Source organism: Agrilus planipennis, unplaced genomic scaffold (assembly GCF_000699045.2).
Source record: "Agrilus planipennis isolate EAB-ADULT unplaced genomic scaffold, Apla_2.0 scaffold69, whole genome shotgun sequence".
Taxonomy (NCBI): domain Eukaryota; kingdom Metazoa; phylum Arthropoda; class Insecta; order Coleoptera; family Buprestidae; genus Agrilus; species Agrilus planipennis.
In genome coordinates, this window is record NW_020438962.1 from 466,670 (window position 1) to 484,692 (window position 18,023).

The following is an 18,023-nucleotide window of genomic DNA, read 5'->3' on the forward strand; positions in this document are numbered from 1 at the left end:
CATATGTAGGGATACTCTTTAATTTACTTGGTTAAATTGCTGTAAGGCTTGAGGTTAATTGTCATATTTATTACAGCAACATTCAAAAACTGTTGTAACTATATGTATAAGTTCAACAAAAAGTTAAGGTTAGTTATCAAATAACTTATAACTGTATTATTAAATTTTCAATGTATTTTGCTTGACTTTAATTCCCAATTCATTCATTAATAACATATTTATGATAGTTGATATTTTTATGAAGCTATATTTGCGCTAAATGGATATTTTTAAATTGTATAATTAAATATGTGCGTACAACTTTTACAGCTGATTGCTTTCCTCTGTGTAAATAACACAGCAAAGCATAAATATTACATTTGCTATCGTTATTGGCAATTTTTGTTTTGAAAATATTGGTATCTCGTAGTTGATAATTTGTCAAGTACCAATTGTGATTGCTTTCCACCAACAGACTGTCCCATTTTGTGATTAAATTTCAAACTTTTCATTACTTCATTATCATTTTGAATGTCTTTTGTAAATGTTAATTTCTTTTTGTAATTAGTTTTTACACTCATTTTCTGTTTTAAAAATACCAAATGCAAATTAGTATCCAAGCTAACGTAAAGGTCAAACTGTGGTTAGTTTGGATCGTTCTGATTAGTCTCTAGATTAATTAATTTAAAAAGCTTAATCTTTGACCTTGGCCTAAAATGCTTCTAATTTCGGATTTTTTAAAATTCTTTTCTGGTCACTTTATTGGAGTAACTTCACAGTTCAAATGTTTTATACTGGTTTGAACACTGTTAGGTATTTACCTTTAGATGATTAAAAATAAGGGACATGTTAAGTATTTACCTCACTATAAAGTAAATTTTGAGGTAATAAATATAGTGTTCAAATATTACTCAGGGTTTTGTACCTGTTGCAACATACCTGTAGGTAAACAATTTGAAAGTGAATAAGTAGCAGCCTTTATTTTGTTGAACTTATATTTCAATCAGTGATCATTCTGTAAACGAATTAAAAAGGCTAGAGGTACGCATTTGTCAATACTGTCTCAAGGCCTAATTGTTCGGTTTGAATACTTTCGATTGGTTTGTTGTGTACCAGTTTCTTCAAACATTGCAAAAGATACTTTTGAATTTTGATAATAATTGACGGTTGTAGATTATACCGAAGTGCCAAAATATCAAGAATGATTTGTTAAGTCTAATCAAAAAATAAAATTTACTTTTGATACTTAAATATTATATATAAAAGAAATTATGAGTGCTGTCAGCACAGGGCAAAATAGTAGTACGTAGTTAGTATCAGCAATTTCTTATGCTGAAGTGTACTATGTGTTGCATACCTATTTACAAACAATTCCTTTAAATTTAACTTTTCAAACAATTTTTACCCCAAAGAAAGTGATTAAACAAATTGTTCACAAAAGTGAAGCAATGGTGATAACAGTTTCGAGCTCACAATGACTGATAGGGGGGAAGAATTTGTACTAATAAATAATATGGTTTAATTCATCATCTGCAAAAGTTATAAATTGAAGAAAACGACAATAAAAGTGTTTTTTGAACAATTATTTCATGACTGTGCTACACTTCAAAGCAACAGTGTTATGGAAGAGCACAATTTTTAACATTTTTTGTGATTAATTATTGTTAATGCCAAATACAATTATACCTAATATGTATCCAAAATCGCCATAAGCATTTTTGGTTCTTAAATAACCTGCTTTAAAGAATAGGATCGTTCGAATTTAGAAAGGATGTCAAAGACATTTTCAAATAGTAATAATATTGACTTCAGGCCATTCGCAGTTATTGTATTTGTTTGAAAGGGTTCTAATAATAAAGGTTCCCATATCATTTCTTGCCGCACCCATGTTGGCTTTCATTTTAATTTTATACGGTTGTCGGAACTGCGAATAGGTCAACTAGAGTTCGCTCTAAATTTGACTATAATATTAACAATCTCTTTCTAAAAATAATGAAGGTATTTGGTAACTAGATTTTTACTCATTTACGCGAATATTTATTAATAACCTTCACAGTTATAATATTGACACTACAAATTAGTCAATATTTATTTATCATAAGCTAATTAGTGAATGTAAAATACTAATTGTATCAGTCAAATTAGTAAAAAATAAATAAACAAATTCAGAACGGAAAAAAGCACAAAATTATAATGGAATAGAACCCAAATTAGATGAAATCAAAATTTCCATTAGATAAAAAAATGATATTTTAAATTCTGATAATTATTCTAATTTTGTTTGGTAAAGACTTGAAACTGTATTACTGAAGTTCGTCCTGCATTATGTAGATGGAAACCATCGCAAAAATAGACCTAAACCGATTTAAAATGTAAACAAACTTGTCACGATAATTTTTAGCGAAGTTTATGTATACAAAAGTCATGCAAAAAAGGCCTGTGCTCGCTATTTCAAACAAACAACTAATCAGCAAAACTGAATCAGTGATGCAACCCGTTTGGTTTGATAGATGGATTTTTTCTTAGGAAATAGGATGTGGTAACCCAGATTTTATAAATAAACTAATCTCTTTTCGTAATCCGCGATAAATATTATTAATAAGAAACAAGATGCGTCATTTTTGATGAAATCAAATTCAATATTTTATTTATCGTAATATTTGAGATCGAAAATAACAGAATTGAGACGCAGTTTCTGAATCCTCTATATATTTCACATTTCTTACAAATACGTAAGTTTTTCTGTAGTTTATTTTATGTTAAGATACTTAGTAATAGTCATTTGATAATGCTTACCATTTATAAGACACAACACGTACGGTTTCTTGACGGCAGCGTGTATTTAGTATGCATCTTATTGAGAACTCACGTACATATAGCTAATTTACGCAGCCAAGGTACTATTGATTTGACTAACAAATTTTTCCTAGAAATGTTCATAAAATCCGAATTCCTTAGAGCTGTACAGTTATTTTTGTGTAACTTTAATGATTATAAATCAAGGAAGGCTGTTAGGTTACAGAATATTATCTCGTCCCTTTTTTTTGTTTTTAAATACCTCCAAAAACGGCGCCATTAGAATGCTTGGGAAATTCTAAGAAACATTTTCCTTTAAAGTTTTTTACTCGGATGTCTCCCTGTAGAGGAATTGAGACTTAAAGATAGTAATTGATAGCCGATCAGAACGTACTTTGTTCGCTGCAAATAGGCGGGTCACTGGTAGCAGTTGTTTCGCCTAATGCGTACTTCTATTTGCAGCGGGTGACGTTTCCGTTTTTAAATAATAAATAACTTCAAAACTAGACGTCTGCTAAAAAAGTTGTAAAGGAAAATGTTTCTCAGAATTCCATAAAGAATCTATTGGTGTAGGCTTATTATTATTATTATTATTACTATTATATTTATGTATACAGCTGGGACGAAATGAAGTAAGCGGCTAATAAAATTCCGTTAATACGGATTTAATATTTCTCAATTGATTCTAAAGTTAATAAAAATACCATCGATAAAAATACCTTTTAGATATAAACGATTTAATATGGAAATCGCATTTACAAACTCAGGTTGTAATGCTTTTGGACTTTATATGCATAGGTATATTGTAATATTGTTAGATCAAGGAAAAATTCAAAGTGTGTTAAATTAATTATTTAAATAATTTTTGTTCTATTTTGTTTCAGGGGGCTCTAAATCGTCACAAACTTGAGAATGTACTCCTTCCAAATATCGCCTAACTTCCTTGCAACATTCGATAATAATATAAAATTTAATTTCAAAAATTAATATTGTTCCAGGTGAGTAATTATCAACTGCAGGCATATACCTTGTTACACATTAATTAGGTGTCTATGTATATTAAAATATGTGTGCATACATTAGAAAAAAAAAACAAAAAGTTAATACGTAATAAATAAGTTGGAGAAGAAGCTGCACTTTCAAAACCGGCTTGATGTTCTTGGCTGCTGTTTTATTGGAAAAATTAATATTTATTATACGTGATGATGTGGAATTCATTAGAAAGGTTCAAATCTGTTGAAAAATCCGTTCAAATGGAACTTTCTACTCCGGTGATGAGGATCATCCTTATTTATGAATGTTCTACTCTACTTATTTCCGGATTTGTAATTACATTCAGAACCATTAAATAAGTAATCAATGGATTAATTAATTGAGATTGTCAGTCGTTAAAATAAAAATAATAAAAAAAATCTGGATTCCATTTTTTAGCTTGGTAGTGTGCTTTAAAACATGAAAATTCAGTAAACGTTTGTATGTCTGAAAGTTTGCCGTTTTCCAGAAAAACGTTGAACGTATAGGTAAAATCAATTCCGGTCCTGGTAAAGAAAAGTGGCCCGCAACGCTGCACTCAATCAGTCAGTGATTAAGATTTAAAGTGTTTCATCCTTTAGTAGTTAAATCTTGTAGTTCAGTAAACTACTTCAGCAATACAACAACAATCATTACTGTAGGTCAGTTGTTTTAACAATAATGTGACATACGTTTCGACCTTATAGCCACTTTAGGGACGAAATCCTCGATTTCAAAGAAGACAATCCCCAAAACAGCACACGCGAAATAGTAATTTGAGTTCCTCGTTCATTTTCTTTCTCGTAATGTTAGTGTGAATCGATTTTATTCTATTTATTGTCGTTTTTCTTTCTTTGTGCTCGTATATTTACATAGTGCTGTCTGTAATGTACTTATTTAATATATTTAGTCTAAACAACAGTACACGTTGCATTAAATTATTAACGTTTATCTTAGATATTCGATAATCGGCATTGTTTACATCCTCTATCCGTGTAGCTGTAGAGTTCTTATCGCTCTACGTTATTCAGTAGACGTCCTATGATGCGAATTCACGCACAGGGCCGGCTTCGGATTGTAAATTATTGTGATTTTATTCAAAATTTTTTTTTAATTGTCTTACCTTCACTTCTATATCTTTTAGCAAATAATCGTAAAAGAAAATAAATAGTGGCTCACTTTTGACCTCTAAATTATGTCGCAATGATTTGCGCACAATTCCGATTTTACTACCTGTTTATTTATACTAATGTTAGACAAACAATTGCCCATTTTATATTCGCATTAGCACGCGAAATTGTCTATGTATTTATCTTTGTATAAGAACAAAAAAGAAATAAATAAACGATAGCAATATTAGTATTATTTAACTTGGTTGGTATAATTTTATGTGAATTTAACAATTTCATGGTATAAGTTTTGTAAAAAAGAAAAAAATGCACCATTAGAGTGTTTCAATTTGGAAATAGAATATCACAAATTTACTACATTTGACTGTTCATGCGTCGCCATATATATCGGACAGTGTGGTCTAATTCTGAAAATAAGAATTAAAGAACATGAACAGCGTCGATTGATTTCTATTTCGCCTTAACTGATGGAAAATGGCCAACAGTATTTATAGATTGGGAGACGAGGCGCAAATAGACGTAAATCTACTTAGTAAAAATGCCGGTCCTTCAGTCCGCATGGGCGTTCCGTTTCCGCACCGTTTCGATGCGTGTGGGCTTACCTTTAGGTGTAAAAACATTTTGTTTTCTTTACGTTCGTGTAGTCTTTTGTTTATGCAATGTTTATTGTACATAGATATGTTGCTGCCAAGTATTTTATTTATTTCTTTTACGTACGGATAGGTGATTTGATTCGAGAGACGTATTGGTTTTCCTGTTCTTCGATGACGTATGAATGTGTAGACATGTTTTCCGATAAGTGTGTACAATAATTGTTAATTACGTTGATAAATTCGCGCCTCTCTAAAATTAAAGCAGAATGACCTTGCCTGACCGGGTGATGATCTCTCCACGTCTTCATCTTCTTCTCCTCTTTCTACGTTCAATATAATTTTTCATTCGCGTTCCGCGCCATAGATATTAATAAAACTATTTTTAGATGAACTCACAATCATCAGTCCTGCTCTGTGTCTCTCTCTTTATCGTAGCAGGGAGCACACATCCGGTTTATAACGTTATTGATGACATACATAACGATCCTACAATTTTACACACGAATATGCTAAATATACTTGCACGTGACCGTAGTATCCTCTCACTTGATGAGTAGTTTAAAATTTACTATCAAAAAAGATGATATCATTTTGAAAGCAGGAACATAATGCATATATATGTATAGAGTCAATGGGTTACGGTGAGGGTAATTTTAAATGGAGTTTACTTTTGAACAGCTCTATAAATCATCTGCAATTGCTTGATCCAGTTTTTAGGTTGAACTGACTGATTATAATTTTTATGAGCGTTTTTAAAAGTATTTCCAATTTAGCGTCAGCGATACTATACAAAGTGTTCTCAAACTGGGTTTTTTTATGGTCGAACCTTTAGTCATAATTCTCAACTTCTTCCCAGTCGATGGTGAACTACCTACTAGTAAATTTTACGAGTATGTTTAAAACTTATTCCAATTATTAAACGGTTGAAAGTGTTTTTTATGGTCATACTAGTAATTATATTTTTTAACAGTTCTGCCACCTTTTTATACGAAATAATTTTATGAGACTGTTTGAAATTTATTCTACTATAGTTTAGCGTCAACAACTTTACTAAGTTCTACTAAGTGGTTTTATCACAGCTTTTAGGATGGACCAGTGGTAAATTTAATGATGGTTTACTGAAGGTTTTTCCAATTTAGCGCCAACCTTAATAATTACAATTTCTAACGCCTTTTTATGAAGTGATTGTTAATTTTATGACTGTTTAGAACTTGTTTCAGTTTAGCGTTAACAATTTTACTGATTGTAAGTTGTAATGTATTTTTATGGTCGTGTTTGTACTCAAACTTTTTAACGTCTTCGGAATTTTTTTAGATGAACTGTTTGTATTTTTTATGATGGCATTTAAAACGTATGAAGAATCTTACTATATATAGTTTACTGTTCAACATAATTGTCTTCATTGTCTATTTTTTCTTTTATGGTTCCCACTAGTTTCTGTGATTGAAAATGAACTAATTATTGCACTGTTTATTATATAGATCATACTACTACACTAATACAGTAGTTATAAGGACATGGTAGATGTAACAAAATTTCATTGTTCTATTAATTCTTTTGTTATTATTTATAACACTATGGTTATCGTTGTTTTATATTGTCTCACAAAATACAGCGGAACATTACTTATTGATTATTTTATTGAAATGCAACAATTATTTATTAAAAAAGTGTATCGAAGGATAATAATAATAATAATGAATTTTTCCAAAAAACCATCACCAAGGACAAAATTGCATTCTATACTATAGGGTTGTTCGGAAAGTCATTTCGTTTTTTCCCGACAGAGGATTTAATTGTATTCTTTTGCACCCAACTTCACAATTAAGCCGTATAATTTTTATTTGCTTTGAGAGCTCATATAGCAAGGCTTGTGTGAAAAATTCCAATTAATTCTACGCAGTAGTTTTTGGTTGGTGCCCTTTTAAATCTGGAGAGCGATAAGCAGCATTTTCGACATATCTTACTGTTTTACTACAGAAAGGGTAAAAATGCTGTTCAAGCCAGAAAGAAATTGACTGATGTGTATGGAGAAGGTGTGTTGACAGTACGCCAGTGCCAGAACTGGTTCGCTAAATTTCGATCTCGGCAATTTTGATGTCGAAGATGCACCACGTTCGGGAAGGCCGGTCAAAGAGATATTCCATGAATGCCTTCTAAGGCTTTAACTGAAGAGAGCCCGAAAAATTCTAAACCCCTTGGAAATGGATAATCTAAAATATTGAATCGATATTGTTTTCCTGGTTCAATGTCATGGTCCATGGAATTTTGCAGTTCCAAATTGATATCAGCACCTGCCAAATCACCACTTATTGTACCTTTAGCTAGGAACTACAAAATTCTATGGATTATGACAAAACAGCCCCCAAAACAATATCTAAATGATATACGCCAGCTCCGTAAAACTGAAAACTGATGAACCCAAAGCTAAAGAAACAAAGTGGGGTTGTAAATATTTTGATATAAAATGATTGGTGTTGATTTTACATCAATAAAATTATTTAGAACCCTATTTTGGCTTTGATCTTTCACGCTAAACAAACTATTTTGACATAGTGTCTTTTTTCCTATTACAACGGGCAGCAAAGGCAAATACGGAAGCATATAGAAGAATTATTTGTTGCTGAACTGAAGAAACTATAACATAAAGATCGAAAAACTGTATCTTAATTACTTCAAAAAGAAGAATATAAATCATACTCAATCTTCGCAGTTGACGATATAGTTCAAACACCACTATTAGTCTAGAAAAACTCCACATCGAAGATGGAAGAACTTCTGAAGAATCTCGCTACTCGTGATAACGAAACGTTAGGAAGCTACTTCAACCTCCAACGGTCTGCTTCTCCTGAAGGAATGGTCTCCAATGTTCATGAAATGTAGTTGTGTTCTGGCAATGAGTAGTGAAAGAAATGACTTCAACTGCTAAATAATTGCAGTTGTTTTTGTGCCAAAGAATAACGCAAGTTGGCAAATGAAGTTGTAAAAGTGTGACGTCGACTTTTTCTTTTCTAATTGTAAATTTAATAAAGTGTTCAGCTGTTTGCAGCGGTCAGCTGGATTATTCAATTTTTCTCTGGCACTTGAACCCAAAACATCATTCACACACGGATCCTACACCGGAATTCGTTCAGCACACTTTTTTTTTTGTTTCGTTTCATTTCAAGCACAGTTTTAATTCAAGGCCGCCATATTGATGATATAATCCACGATTTCACCGTAAAAAAGATTTTTTAACGTGAATCTTGTAAAGCATGCTGTCATTGATAATTTTATCTAATGTAGTAGTTAACGTAGAAGGATATTAATTTACGGAAGATGAGTTGATGACTGAACACGCTTTTTTTTTAAAAAAGAAGATTCATTAGCGTGCTTCCTTCATTATAAGGTGATTAGAACATCAAGTGGAGGTCTTTTGTTCGTGGAAGTAACTTGTTTACTATCCATAAACAAGTAAACTTTGTTTTCGAGTTCTACAACGTTCCATACTAGATTGCTAAAACCTACAATTATTTTGACAATTATAAAATTATTGTTCATTCAGTTAATTTTGTTTTTTTTTTTTTTGTTCCAGGTAGTTCTCCTTCCATGAACCATGAATATTTACACTTGGGGTAAAGGATTCGGGGGTAGATTTTTGACAAAAATTTGCGGCCTCTTTCTCCTATGGATAATTGCAGTTTTGGCAATATTCCAGCTTCGAACTATCCCTTTGGATGTCAATGTGCCACATTTAAATAGTAGATATCTTTTACAGAAACGTTTAGACTTACTAACAAAGCATGCAGATTCGTCTACAACTGAGTCGATAGATTTAGAACCGTTTGTAGATAAAAGTCCAAGTCTTTCCGAAGACAAACTCGTCGAGGAGATCCAGTATCGCATGCCAAACATCCCCATAGTCTATTGGAACCAAAACAAGAACAAACCCATGGGATTCAACAACACTTGTGCCTTGTTCCCTAGCATGTTCGATCTGGAATACAACAATATTTACTGGCAAACCTTGAGGACTAGTAACGGTACTTTTCAGCTTTTAGGTGCGTATTTAGACGTGCGGCCCAATAATCGTTTGGGTCCAACGGTCAGAATTCTGGGCATGATCGATAGGATCGAACCAACCGTAACAACCTACTGTCAATTATGGTTCGATAAACGTAAGGAACCAGTGGTTGTAAAAACCTTCGAATACAAATACATCTGGTACAAGAAATGGGGCAACTACAAGCAGGGCATTTATCAACCATATCTGATAGCGTGTCCCATTCCTAGTCCCTTCAAGGATAAAATCCCTCAGTCGGTTTCAGTGGTTGAGAAGTTCTGCGACACTTCAACCACCAACCTGAGGGTAATCTACAACAAGCCAGAAGAGAAAAAAGACTTTGCAGTTTGTGTCAAGGGTCTCGACTTCCTTCACGAAGATCTATCTGTCCGATTGGTGGAGTGGATCGAACTGTTGAATCTTCTTGGAGCCGACAAGATATTCTTCTACGAACTCCAAGTCCATCCGAACATCAGTAAGGTACTGAAGCATTATCAGAAAGAGGGCAAGGTTGACGTGACCCCAATCAATTTGGCCGGCGGTCAGCCGAACGGACCGGCATTTCAACATCTCTATCTGACCAAGAAGACCAATCATAAAAGACAAAACGAAGTGGTGCCTTACAACGACTGTTTTTACAAACACATGTACGAATACAAGTACATTGCCCTGCTCGATATCGATGAGGTCATAATGCCTGTTGAGGGAACCTCGTGGAAGGGACTGATGGACAAAGTTGTGCGAAAGGGACTGAAGAATAACGAAGAACCCGCGTCTTACAATGTCAGAAATGTTTATTTCTTGGACGATCTGCTTCATGACCACGGATGGTTTAAAGATATTCCTAAATATATGCATATGTTGCAGCACGTGTACAGGACGAAGAACTTCACAAAACCCGGACAGTACGTGAAGTGTTTTCACAACACGGAGAGAGTTTTGGTCCTCCACAATCATTTCCCTCTGGCTTGTTTGGGCGGAGCTTGTAGATCTTACGCCATAGAGACGTCGGACGCCCAGATGCACCATTACAGGGCCGATTGTGTGAAAACGCTTTCAAAGGCGTGTAACGACTTCAAGAAGAACAGCGTTATGGACACGACGGTTTGGAAGTTCAAGGATCCTTTAATACAACGTGCTACAACCACTTTGAGGACATTGGGGTATTTTGGGACGGGGAAAAAGCTCGACGAGGTTAGGTGAAGGTGGTGAAACCGGTACTTTTTTCTGGGAAATTTCAGTGATACAAACTAGTGCCTGCTCAGACTGATTTGCTCAACTATTAACCCACTTTGAGTTCCTCATTCATTTTCTTTTTTTCGTATGTTAGTGCGATTCGATCTTAATCTATTTATTAATTATCTGGTCTTATCAATTAGTTATTTACGAGTGTGATTAGTATTCAAGAAATCAAATGGAGTTCTGTGGAACAAAATTAAATGGAAAACTTAAACCCAAAATGCTGCATGAAAACCTTTACGAGGATCCAACATGTGGCGTATTCTAATTAAATTAAATATTCCCCTAACGAGGGGCTGTTTTGTGTAGAGGTCATCACGAAGCCACACCATAAACATATTTTGGATCTATACACGTTGGTGAAGCTATTAAATCATCCTCGTGTACGTATGTAGCACTTCAGCGCACGCAAAATTGATTTGTGACCGCCTGCAAACAAAAAGAAAACGCCGGCATTTCAGGTTGCACCAAAAGACTGTCCCTACTTACGTATAGGTTTTTGTATGACACATGTTGGGTTTTAGTGGCTCATTTTACAATTAGTATGTTAAGTGTTTTTGTGATATACCAATGTATGTTATTGTTATAGGGTCCTTTGGCTTAACCATACAATTATTTGCTATCGGTTTTAAGGGTTTTTTTGTTTGTTTCTTTTTTTTCAAACATTGTCGTTAATTTTTTCTAGATCGTAAAAAATTTGCGACCATGTCGAGTTTTCTGGTATGCTTAGCCTTTGGACCTATGCGTATTATATCATAAGGTTGCTTTAACAAGAACTGAAGATAATAAAAATAGTTTAATCCTTTTTCGTTCTAACTGAAACAGTATTTTTAATGCATTTAAAGGAAAAACATAATTCAGTAGAGTGTGTGTCTTTTTTAGTACGAAAACTGTCTTCTTTTGAATAAACACCATCCCCTTTGCCTTTCATCCCCAAAAATTAAATTGTATAACACCCATATTTGTTTATTGATTATTTCTTTTCATTTGTCTTGTTTACGTTGCTCAACTTTTTAGAAAAAAATATTGCTCATTCCTTTATTAATTGAATAATTTAATTATTGTATGTGTTAGATTCTTATTTAATTAATTAACGAATTAAAAAAATTGTTGTAAGCTGTGATAGCGTTAATCAATGCGTTTTGCGCCATTTTTGTCTCCTTCTCCTTCCCATGTACCAACGTTCTATTTTTTATTTAATTTTTATTTATTGTCGCATTCAAGTGGTCGTTAATTAAGGTGTTAGATGGATAAAAAAAAAGATGTAACCGAATATGTTTCGCTTTTTTAAATTGTAAATAAATAACAAAATGTGCCTTTTTTTGTGCTAGACCTTGTCATAGTTAAAACAAAAAAAAAAAATAAAAGACGAATATGTAATTCGTAATTATTTTAAAAATATTATTTAAAATAATCAATAAAAAATGCCTATACAATTTAATGTGTTGATTTATTTCTATGCTTTATTTAATTATAAATTACGAAATGGTGAGGTGATTTTACTAATTTATAATGTAGTTATTTTATATTACTTCATAAACATATTCTCTATCCTAGAAAATGTTCGTAATCCGCCATTTTGGTGCGCCCGCCATGTTGATATTATCATTTAGCAAATGTCTGCTGACTATTTTGGATAATTCTGAACGGTTTTGATAAGGTACTTGGAACTTTGCTAAAGATTGTAAATTAAAGAAAAATATTTATTAAACCAATTGTCATTATTTAGTGTTTAAATATATTTGACTTTGAAAAAGTCTTTATGAGATTTAGGAAGGAAATCGGACAAGGATGCATAATGTCATCCCTACTTTTTAATCTATACATCGAAGATGCGATCAATATCATTAAATACAGTACAACTGTAGGGATAGATATACAGGGGCAAAAGATTAGTAAGCTTTAAATAAAATGCAAGCGGTATTGTCAAAACAGTATTGTATGGAAATAAATAAAAGTAAAACAAAAATACCGTCACGCAAGAGAAGAAAAAATTGGGAAAGAGCGAATATACAGATAGGAGACTAAAAATTAGAAGAAGTGGCCGATTTTAGGTTTCTAGGAAGCCAGATAAGTCAGGACGGAGGGAATACTAGGGATATAAAGCAGATGATAGCGCAGGGTCGTGTTGCCTTTAATAAAAAGAAGCCACTTCTATGCTCGCGAACGATTAATTAAGAAATTCGAAAAAGATTGTTAAAAATATGTTTGGAGCACGGTCCTGTACGGGTGCGAAACATGGGCGGTGGACGCAGCGGAAAAGAAAAGGTTAGAAGTGTTCGAAATGTGGTGTTATAGGCGAATGATGAGAATACCGTGGATAGAGAAAGTTAGAAATGAAGAGGTATTAGAAAGAACAGAGGACTCTACGGAAGTCAATAAAAAATAGGCGAAACAGGCTGGTAGGATATCTTTTCAGGCATGAAGGTCTAGTCAGAGACATATTAGAAGCAGAAACAGAAGTTAAGAGGACTAGAGGTAGACCTAGATTAGATTAGATTACTGTTCGCAAATAGTTAAGGATGTGAGATGTTCTGGTATTAGGGAAATGCGAAGATTAGCTCAGGATAGCAAGGAGTGGAGGTACGTGTCCAACCAGTTTTAGGACTGACGATCTTACGATGATGAGACTTGATTAAGTAAAGTTATTTTTTGTAAAGGCCAGAAAAACCAATACAAAAAGCCGTTTTTGAACCTTAAAATTAAATTTTTTGCAGGATGTGTTTACATATGGACGCATCTTATAGGAAAACAAAAGAATCAATACAATCTCAAATTATCTTAAAAGGTATTAAAACTTCCCCTAGTTTAAAAGAAAGTTCTTACTATTATTGACGTTATTTTCACATGGAAAATTTCGAGGAAGCTGCAGATTTTCATTGGAAGCTTAACAGAAATCTGCCGAGAAAATTTTCATTTGTTCAGTGGCGACCTCAGTTACTACGATTTGAACCACACAAAAGTCAATGTTTTCTAAAAGTAGGTGAAACTCTTAGTGACGTCATATTTGTACATATTTTTGTTACTTCTATTTTAAACTTTACCATTTGATCGGAACGTTTGACGGCATTGTAAATTACAATTTTTTATTTAAGTACTTTGTCATTTTTTTATTGGCAGGCACTTTTCCGGACTTTTGAGATGGTTCTTTTTAAAGATTTATTTATGATGGGAAACCAAGAACGAGATGGGCATTTATTGTTAGTGATTTGTGGTAATACCTGGTCTAAAAATAATCACTGCTTTAATTAATTTCAGCGTTGAATAGTAGGGAATGTAAAAAAGTTCCCAGTTTAGTTTAGAACTCGTTCGTTCGCGGTTTCCGCGTTAGTTTCTTCCTCAAGGAAAATCGTGTTTTAAAAATGACGTGAACAAACTATAACTTCAGAGATACAGGCGTATATTTAGTGTTGTTACAATAAATATATTAATATGTCGAGGTATTTGGACCCGGAAGGGTTAGAGCCCTCCAAACCTAGCGCCTGTTCTAGGTTTCTACGTTACACCTGGAAAACTATAACGTGTATATTTTCTCATATATTTCTGGTTTCTTTGGTTGTGTCTTATTGCATTTTTGGCGCTAAAACATTCGAAACGTTGGAAAAAGACCATGAAATGGAGGTAAAAAAACAAATACTTCTTTATACTAATCAATTCGGCTATTGCGGCATTTTTTTTTGGCACAAACCCCCAAAGGGCGTCGATGGCCTTTTATTTTTTTAATTATTGCATTTTTGTTTTGAACAAATCCCTTTAACATTTCCGAAACAAAATAAACAAGAGAGCGAAACTTTTATGGTACCCATGACGTGAACAGTTCTGTTACACACGATACCTATCTAATGGTCTAATGGCGTAAAGTATATAATTTGTCATTAATTTTTTTTATAGTTTACGATTGACTCGTACCAATTTTATGGCACTCATACCGTTGCCCGATCGTTATTTGTATTTTCTGCGAAACGTAACTTATGAAATGTACCTAATAAAAGTTTACTCGATGATTTAATCGAAAACGTCGAGCAGATTTTCTTCTAACTTTTACGGTTGTATCATAAACGTCTGAGCACCAATTTCTCAAGTGTCCGACATTAAAATTCGCAAATCCGGCTATACAATTAAGAGAGCGAATCGAAGGGATGGAATGCGACAATTAAAACGTTAATCAATGGAGTGCTAGGTATTTGAAGCTTGCTAAGGTGTAATAAGTTGGACTTAACTAACTTTTGTGTTCTTTTGTCATAGCTCTGACATGATTTTAGCATCGGTAATGTATACTTCGTGTATATTATTCCGCAAGTGGCGCCACCCAAGAAGAACTAACAAAATTATATACGAACTTAAGAGTATATTTATACGTATAGGCTTTCCACTTACTATATCTCTCTCGATATTTTTTAGATTTTTAATTAAAAACAATTAAGAAGTGGACGGTTGCCTTATTTTTTAGCCCTTGAGTATTTTTTTCAAATACTTAGAAAATTAATACTTGCTTTCTAAATATTGTGAGACGATATAATTGAATTTTTTATATTGTGTGCTTTAGTTGTATTATTGTAGTTTATAATTCGTGGGGTAAGGTTCGCTTTATGGAGAAAAATGTTAGGGGTAGATAGGGACTGTCCCTTTGTGATTAATTTCGTCAGGAAATTCGATTTTTATCCTGTAGGCGATTACCGATATTCCCGTTTCGACGTCTTTTGTCGCTACTCGATGCTGTATCAGCAGCACTCCGGGATTTTCGAAACTATAAAAGGAAATTGACAACTGGGTCTTTTGGCCATCGCGTAAAGAAAGTTTTATGGCAAGGGTCAAAGGGAATCGAGGGCATGTACATATTGTCAAATAAGGGTTCGTAGTATTGCCATCACCACAATTACTACTGTTCTGACTACCCTTCTCTTTCTGTAACCCGCTTTCCCAAACACATACACATTACTATTGTTATTTTTTGAGTGTGTTGTTTTTTGTACGCTAAGAGTTTTCAAAGGGTTCGGTGTTTCTGTTTTGCTTGTTTGTATAATACTTTTCTTTTGTGACAGATCGTTGTATGTGTAAAAACATCCGATTAAAAAAACAATTTTTATTATGCATCTTGTGGTAGATATTTACTTGAAAATTCCAATAACAATTTTGTAAAATAATACACGGGGTGTTTCTGAAACACGTTGCGGAACTTGCACAGGGCGATAGGGCACTGCAAAACAAGAAAATTGACCATTTCCGAAAAGTATTTAAAAGTACAAACAAATGGCAATCCAACCCTGGAAAATCACGTAGATAAGCATCTACATCCATGAAAAATGTAAACAGCGACGGTTGTGGAAAGACTAATAAAGTAAATATTAACAATACAAAGGTGTAAAAATATTAAATTGTACTGAAGGAGTAGTAAATTTAGTTTGTATTGTAGTTACAGGATAGAAAACTTGAAAGTTTGGTGTCGTAAGGATAACTAAAGGTTTAATAAAGATTAGTACTACTTTGTTCATTGTTGATAACATTTAAAGTACACCTCGTCATGGTATTAAGAACACAAAAGAAAGAAAAAATTGACGTTATGTAAACTTTAATAGGTAAATTAATGTTCTCTGGATAAGTAATAGTAATTTTATTAAATTTCCAAACCGTTTTGATGTATTGCCGAGGTGGGTTACCATTTTTATCGGTGGTTGTTAGTCAATAGCCCTATCCGTCCGACATTTGACATACTTCATTTGCAGCGATCGTACGCGGTCGTGCAAATTAGCGTTTCCTTGCTATATTATCTTCTTCAAGCTTGATACTTTGTTGCATTCAGTTGACACCCTTCGTACAGAAACATCCTGTATATATATAATAATAACCAGTTACCTACATAAACATATAAATAAAGAAGCAGCTAAGGTGTGGTTAAAGAACGAGGATATTTTCTCGGAAAATGAAAGATTCATGATAGAATTCAAAACTACCCTCTGAATCATTTTGTTGTTAAAAACGTGTGATAAAATACGTTGAGGTTAACGATTAAAACAGATCGATATTTGAGAAATATCTTTCAGCAGCTTCGTGTGCCGTTGAAATTAATGAAAGGTCTCTTTACAAGTTCCTTTTCCGGAAGCTATAACTGCGTCATTTTTTACATTACGCCGTTATTAATTATCGTCCTTTAGTCTACGTGTTGTGTTTTCACGTGGCAGGTCCTTAAGCAAAGTTTCCTTCTAGAACTCATTAAAAAAGTTTCCAAATAATCGCATACGGTAACGTTAACATTCACTCGACGACTCGAGTATCTCGCAAATGACTTTTTTCACCGGTTATTTTAATAAATACCCGCATACGTGTCCGCGATGATGCACTTAGATTGGTATAGATTTTTTCAAGGAAGATAGTCGTTAATTTCATGCTTTGTAGGTGAAAAAAAATACCAACAGCTTCAGGGAAAACATCGTCTATAAAGCCGTAATATTACAGCGCAAGAGGCGCCATCTAACAAAATTGTTTTAATAATATTGGGATCCGTCAAATGGGCATACACCATCTGGTGGCAAAATTTATAACTCGAATGAGGGAAAAATTTACATAGGAACTGTGCACGCAAATTGTAAAATTGTTTATTAAAATAATAAAACACGTTAAAAAAGTANATTACTAATTACTAATTAGTAACCTACTTTTTTAATGCAACTGATTTTAAGTAGGGACAATCTCTACGATTAATCCAAAATTTCATTTTATTTTTAAAATGCACCACCCTGGGATCCGTCAAATGGGCATACACCACCTGGTAGCAAAACTCATAACTAAAATGAGGGATAAATATCCGAGGGAATGGTATACATAAATCATAAAATTGTTTATTAAAATAATAAAACACGTTAAAAAAGTAAAAATTTTTCTGATGATGGAGTCGACGAAGTTTTCTTCTAAAGTTAAATCAAATAAAAAGTTAATATCTTCAGTGAAAAGCTGCAATAGCACTTCAGACATAGATCTTCACTCTTCACCTACATTAACTAAGTACTTTCCAATAAAAACTAACTGTTTTATATATGTAAAAAATATATTCGGAAAATTAGAGAAAAAAGTAAACTAATAGAAGCTTGGATGAAAGCAGTAGGTATCAAAGAAGTGAATTCCGGAATAAAAATTTGTTCACGTCATTTTAATGCACATGATTATATTTCAGCAAGTATTTACCATCAGCCATAACCTTAATATTTAAAACTAGAATCATACTAAAATTATAAAGTG

General features: G+C 33.2%; 2 protein-coding genes across 5 annotated transcripts in view; both read left to right on the top strand.

Moving 5' to 3' along the window:
* LOC108735849 overlaps positions 1–11,722 on the top strand; it is a 50,160-nt gene extending 38,438 nt beyond the window's left edge. For 2 of the 4 annotated variants that reach the window (XM_018468042.1, XM_018468043.1), the window contains 2 exons: positions 3,660–3,773; positions 9,084–11,722. In XM_018468042.1, the coding sequence (XP_018323544.1) occupies positions 9,105–10,754 (1,650 nt within the window). In that variant the 5' untranslated portion in view covers positions 3,660–3,773; positions 9,084–9,104 and the 3' untranslated portion in view covers positions 10,755–11,722. The remainder of the gene's footprint in view (positions 1–3,659; positions 3,774–9,083) is intronic. The other 2 variants (XM_018468044.1, XM_018468045.2) reach the window with 1 other exon arrangement.
* Positions 11,723–14,085: 2,363 nt separating this feature from the next.
* Positions 14,086–18,023, top strand: part of LOC108735848 (uncharacterized threonine-rich GPI-anchored glycoprotein PJ4664.02) — a 42,310-nt gene continuing 38,372 nt past the window's right edge. Inside the window, exon 1 of the mRNA XM_018468039.2 lies at positions 14,086–14,411. Coding sequence (XP_018323541.1) covers positions 14,223–14,411 — 189 coding nt within the window. The 5' untranslated portion in view covers positions 14,086–14,222. The remainder of the gene's footprint in view (positions 14,412–18,023) is intronic.